At 56.5% G+C, this 6,312-nt stretch overlaps 1 protein-coding gene across 1 annotated transcript; it reads left to right on the forward strand.

The window, feature by feature from the left end:
* The first annotated feature begins 545 nt into the window (after positions 1–545).
* On the forward strand, positions 546–5,847 carry DHH (desert hedgehog signaling molecule). Its single transcript, XM_066254815.1, has 3 exons — positions 546–1,056; positions 3,764–4,025; positions 4,296–5,847. Exons 1-3 carry the CDS (start codon positions 754–756, stop codon positions 4,919–4,921), a joined length of 1,191 nt encoding a protein of 396 aa, XP_066110912.1. The 5' UTR covers positions 546–753; the 3' UTR covers positions 4,922–5,847.
* Positions 5,848–6,312: the final 465 nt, after the last annotated feature.

Genomic DNA, 6,312 nt, shown 5'->3' on the forward strand with positions numbered 1-6,312 from the left:
TAGGGAAAATGGTCCCCTGGTACCCACCCCTTCTAGTCTTGGTTACAGCTGATGAAGAAAGATGGAAATGGCAGAGGTTTGGGGAGGATGACAGACAAGGGAGGCTCCAGTTCTATGCCTAAAGAATTTGGCTGTGGGCAGAAACTGGAACCAATACTTCCTGGAGGGTAGCAGAGGACATGGCTTGCCAGGGTAGGCTTTGGGAGAGCAAAGGTCCAATTCAAGTATCAGAGGAGGGTGGTTTGGTGCCAAGCTTAGACTGGGAGGTAGAAGGATGCTTATCCAGGCAGCCAAGGACTGTAAAGCTACTAGGATTTCCTAGGCAGGTAACTGTATGGTTTCCAGGATGGGACACAACTTCAGTCTCAAACTGGACCAGTGGTGACCGGCTAGAGCCCCCGCCCTGGTGGGAGGGGGCGGGCGGGTCCTGGGCCGGGGGCGGGGCCAGGGGCCACTTAAGGCGGAGCCGGGGCATTGTGGCTGTGCCGGAGCCTGGCCGCAGAGCCAGGCTGAGCTGGCACTCACCCACGACCCCCCTTCCCTGCTATGATGGCCCGTCAGTAGCAGGTTCCAGATCCCCCGGGGGCATGTAGGCAGAACTAGTGGCAGCCAGGTGCACAGAGCTACAAGAGCTCTAGGGCACTCCGGGGGCAGTTCTGCCTGCTGCGTGGTCTGGTGCTGGGGGAATGCCCAATTGCAGGGCGAGCTGGTGAGGACAAGAACATTCCCTTTTGGCCCGAGTCCGCTGCATCCATGGCGTTGCTGGGCAGTCTGGTGCCCCTGTGCTGCTTGGCACTTCTGGCGTTGCCAGCCCAGAGCTGCGGTCCGGGCCGGGGGCCGGTTGGCCGGCGCCGCTATGTGCGCAAGCAGCTTGTGCCGCTGCTCTACAAGCAGTATGTGCCCAGCGTGCCCGAACGGACCCTGGGCGCCAGTGGGCCCGCTGAGGGGAGGGTTGCAAGGGGCTCGGAGCGTTTCCGGGATCTGGTGCCCAACTACAACCCCGACATCATCTTCAAGGATGAGGAGAACAGTGGCGCAGACCGCCTGATGACAGAGGTAAGGTGGGCCTCTTCTCACCTGCGCCAGGGCACTGCCAACCTCTCTACTTTCCTATAGCAGCCCAGGAGGGTGAGTTGGGCTTCATCTAAAGCAACCTTTATCTCAAAGACACCCCCCCCCCCCCATAAAACCTCTGCTGGCTGGACTGAGTGATCAGGAGAAATTCGAACAGGGAGAAGCTGGGATGGGGAGAGGGAGGAGGGACTAGTGAGAGTGAAGCTGGGAGAGACACCAAGGGCGAGGGCGGGGAAAGGGGGATGGCGGCAGGCGAGACGGGAAATGGCTGAGGCGTGGACCGGGGGTCAGCTACTGAGCCAGGCAGGAAGGGCTGGGGTGAGCTGGGGGCCAGGAGCTGGCTAGGCAGCAGACAGAAAGCTATGCCCTTAGCCTGGCTTCTGACCCGACTGTGGAAAAGCTCTGTGAGTCAAAGAGACTGAAGGGAGCTGGGAAAGAGTGGCCAAGAGCCAGGTCACCCACCAGACCATTTACCTGAGGATGAGCTGGGCAGAAATTGTCTCTGGCACGGGGGAGGCAGTAAAGAACCAGGGCAAGGTTATTCTAGAGTCTAAACGACTGTCTTGGGATGAAAAGCAGCCCTCAATGAGAAGAACAGATGGGCCCACCTGAGAATCAAAGGGTTCCTGTGTCCTCAGGTTCAGTTTAGCTCAGGGGCTTTCCTTGGAATTAAATAATTAAAATAAATCCAACTACCACATATTGAGCATCTGCTGCAGATCAGAACCTAACAAACCTAGGGTGAGGTGAGCAATGCCTTGGGAGAGAGGATCATGGAATGCTCTGGCCAAAGACCTCAACTGTCCAAACTGGAAGGAAACTTGAAGGTCACATTCTTCCACCATCACCCCACCCCCCATTTTACAGTGAGAGCTGGGGCCTGGGAGGAAAAGCGATTTAATCAAAGTCTTAAAACTAATTAGTGGTATGGCTGGGACTAGAATTCAGGACTCCTGATTTCTAAGTCCTATACACTTTCCATTACACCACCTAATTGTGTATGGAGTGTGGAGGTGGGGGGAGAGGGAGGGGTACGGATTTCCTCTGATTAATTGCCATAGTTTTCCAGGTTACTTTGTTAGGAAAACCTGTCCAGGGAAGAAAGAATCCCTTCTTGCTCTTGCCCTGAAGCCTTTCTCTTACTGAGATTGGGAAGGGAACACTCCTTCCCTCCTTGCTCGTGCATGGAATGCTATGGTCCTTTCCTCTGGCTGCCACCTGCAGCAGAGGGGGCAGAACAATGGACAAGCCCAGGAGGGGCTCTGAAGGTTTGGGAACCCTTAAGGGTACCCTTTCGATCCTGCTTATCTCCCACACCATAGCTGCAACAGACCTTCATTGAGTGAGCTCCGCACTGGGCTGCTGCCCCCGCAGGTCAAGGCCTCAAGGACTTCTTAGAGGACAAAACGACAAAAAGTTGGGAGAAGTTACCACTTTTTCTGTCTTTCCCCTCCCCTCCTCTCCAAATCCTGCGTAGGTGTAGAAGACTTGGCAAGAAAGACAGGGGGAAAGTGTCCCTCTGGCAGTTAGTAGAACACCAAGTCTGAGGTGAGAGGACGGATGGGGAGAAGAAAAGGAAGCTGTCCTCTTTGCGCCTCCTCCTTCCGTGTCCGTGCTATGATGAGCGCCAAGGTCTCTGGCTCCCAGACGGAGCAGCCAAGATAACCGTAGTCTCACTCCCCCGGTTGCAGGCCTCCAGCAGCTGCTGCTTCTTTTCCTCCTCTCCACTCCCACCCTGCAGGGGGCCCCCCAGATCCGCACAAGTACAGCTCCAGCTTTTCTCAGGTGCAACTCCTACGCCCCTCTGAGCTGCATCTGGACCAGAGTAGGAGTGATGGCGGTTCTCGGGGCTGGCAGAGCCTGAGCTGAGACCCGGAGGGATTGCCGTGCTGGGGGAGGGGACCTACGGGCGGGAGCAGGGATGAGGGGCGCGGCTTTCTGCCCTTTCCTCTCTCTGAGCCTGGGCGGCTGAAAAGCGCCTTTGTGGATGGAGCTGCTGAGTCCGCTTCTCCCGGCGCGTCCCCGGCCTCGGCCCGGGATTCTCGCTTGGTTAAGTCATCCCGGAGAATGGCCATTGTACTTCGTGCAACCCCCGCCATCAACCCTTTTCCAGCAGCCTTGATCCTGCACGGCTCCGCTAGGGCACCTCTGTGGGGGGCACTCGCACTATCAAGGGGTTAATGCTAGGGGCCGAAAGGAGGAGGAGGAAGGAAGGAAGGAAGCGATGCCCGGTGCCAGGCAAGGCAACGAAACAAAAGATGAATCAGGCGGAGGGAGGGCAGCCGGGGCTTGCGGCGAGGGTCAGACTCAAACAGGGGCTCCTATCGGGGAGCCAGGCTGCTCAACCTCTTCCTGACCAAGATTCCACCGCCCTCTCAACCGTTGCCCTTTTCCAGGTTGAGTCGAGGCCCCAAAACTAGTAGGGGTGAGAAGCAGGCATTAAAAATAGTGGAAAAGCTAGATATAGGAGCCCCCTCTCAACCTCAGACGTAACCCCACAGTTCTCCAACGATGGTTTGGAACTGGAGTTCAGATTGGCAACTATAACTATGCAGATTCTCAGGGCGCACAAAAGGTGGGAGGGAGTGGAGTGGGGACACGAAAACAATCGACCCTCCCATCCAGGTACCTGTTGTCCCCATAGCGGTGGTATGGTAGTAGGGAGATTGACTCCTTCGTTCCCCGACAGCGTTGTAAGGAGCGAGTGAACGCGCTGGCCATTGCTGTGATGAACATGTGGCCCGGAGTGCGCCTACGGGTGACCGAAGGCTGGGACGAGGATGGCCACCATGCTCAGGACTCACTCCACTACGAAGGCCGTGCCTTGGACATCACTACGTCCGACCGCGATCGCAATAAGTATGGGTTGCTGGCGCGCTTGGCAGTGGAAGCCGGCTTCGACTGGGTCTACTACGAGTCCCGCAACCATGTCCACGTGTCGGTCAAAGCCGGTACAGTAAGGGATGGGTGGTGAGGTCGATCCAAAGGGGCTCTCTCCGGGAAACTGAGACTACATAGCTTTGTTGCGACTGTGGGAGAGATCAAGGTGGGCGTTAGTGTTATAAATTACCCTTCCATTTCTCCAAGGTTGGGGCCAGATATATGGGAAATTGGAGTTGTCCCGGGACTGATGAGGTCTGAGCTGGGCTTGTCCCACATCTGTGCTAACATTCTGAAACCGCTGGTCTCCATTCAATCGTGTCTATGCTTGTTCTCTGCAGATAACTCACTGGCAGTCAGGGCTGGCGGCTGCTTTCCGGGAAATGCCACCGTGCGCCTGCAGAGTGGAGAGCGGAAAGGGCTGCGGGAACTACATCGAGGGGACTGGGTGCTGGCCGCGGACTCCGCAGGCCGGGTGGTACCCACGCCAGTGCTGCTCTTCCTGGACCGGGACTTGCAGCGCCGGGCCTCTTTCGTGGCTGTGGAGACCGAGTGGCCCCCACGCAAGCTGTTGCTCACACCCTGGCACCTGGTGTTCGCCGCTCGAGGGCCAGCGCCCGCGCCAGGAGACTTTGCACCAGTATTCGCGCGCCGGCTACGTGCAGGGGACTCGGTGCTGGCGCCCGGCGGGGACGCGCTGCGGCCGGCGCGCGTGGCCCGTGTGGCTCGAGAGGAAGCCGTGGGCGTGTTCGCGCCGCTTACAGCGCACGGGACGCTGCTGGTCAACGACGTCCTCGCCTCGTGCTACGCGGTTCTGGAGAGTCACCAGTGGGCGCACCGCGCCTTTGCTCCTTTGCGCCTGCTGCATGCGCTGGGGGCGCTGCTTCCCGGAGGAGCGGTCCAGCCGACAGGCATGCATTGGTACTCTCGGTTCCTCTATCGGTTGGCGGAGGAGCTGCTGGGCTGAGCGCTCTAGGCATAGAAATCTCGTGCGCCAGCCGAAAAGAGGGCATGGGGGCTGAGATCTAAGGATGTGGGCAGCAGATGATGTTAATTGGGAGGGAGGGAGGAAGGAAGGGATAGGGATAAAAATGGAGGCACACAGGACTGGTTTAGGGGCAACCTCCAACTGAAGAGGTGGACCCGGGTCCTAGGCAGGTGGCGTTGATAGTGGGTACTTCTCGAAAGAGATATTTCGCCTATTCTTCTCCAGTGCCTCAGCCACCACCTGATTATTTTATTTTATTTTCTATTTATAAATCATAATATAATTATCTGCTTGCCTAGCCTGGCAAGATGAGGGGCTGAGGTACGGCATTAACACTGCCTTACACAGCCAACCAATCTGACATCTGACATTTCCCTACAGGTGGGCTAATAAAGGGAAAGCTTCCAGGAGATTATTGGAAAATATCTCTATTTCGAGGGTGATTCACCTCCAGAGAGTGGGTGAAAAGGGACACAGCCAGGGTCAATATCCTACATTCGACTCCTCCCTCCTTCCCCAACAGGTCTTCCTGCCCTGCTTCCTCCTTTCAGAGGGGGCATCTTAATGCATCAGTCAGAAACCCAAAAAATCGTGCCCTTTTTTAGGCTGCTGGTCCCTACTCCCACCCAGAAAGGACAACATTCTGCCCGCGCGGTTGCATACTGGCCATTATTACAGGGGCCAGAGTTGTCCAAGGAGCGAAAGAGCCCATGCACGTCCTTTCTCTGTTCATAGAGGCTCCGATGGAGCTGAGGCCGTTGTGGGTACTGATAATCAAAGAATTCTTGTCTCCTATTGTTAGCCTGTGGTCCTGGTCCCTCCCTCAAGACCATGCATCAACCTAGCCCCCTCCTACCCTGGTGTGGGGTCTGGATGGAACCAAAGTTTTTTGGCGGAATGTCATGGGACCAACTGGCCCAATTCTTAGCCAAGTCATATCTGATAGCCCCCACATACTCTTCTTGGTCAAGACAGAAAACCTGGACAGAAGACTGAAACCTATTCCTTCTGAAGGGCTGTTGGGTGATAAACCGCTTCAGCCCTGGTGTTGGGTAGGGGTGGGGTGGGGATAGGCACTCCAAGCAAGGGTGTATGGGTATTACAATCCCAGCACCCTTCCTGATCGCCTGTCCCGGTTGTTTCTAGTGGCTTCCTCCACAGTTTCTCTGTCCCCCTTCTTCCATTATTGCCGGCTCTGCTTCCTTGGCCTGATTGTTCCTGGAACCTTTGGCTTTCAATACAGCAGACATCTGGAATCCAGGCAAGCAGGTGCTCTCTAGTTAGGAATAGAAGATCTGAGGAAGTCAGACTACACTGGAAAGGGAGTGTCTAGGGTTTGAGGGATGGTCGGGGGTGGGTGGTACCACCGG

This window comes from Saccopteryx bilineata, chromosome 2 (assembly GCF_036850765.1).
Source record: "Saccopteryx bilineata isolate mSacBil1 chromosome 2, mSacBil1_pri_phased_curated, whole genome shotgun sequence".
NCBI classification, from domain to species: Eukaryota; Metazoa; Chordata; class Mammalia; order Chiroptera; family Emballonuridae; genus Saccopteryx; species Saccopteryx bilineata.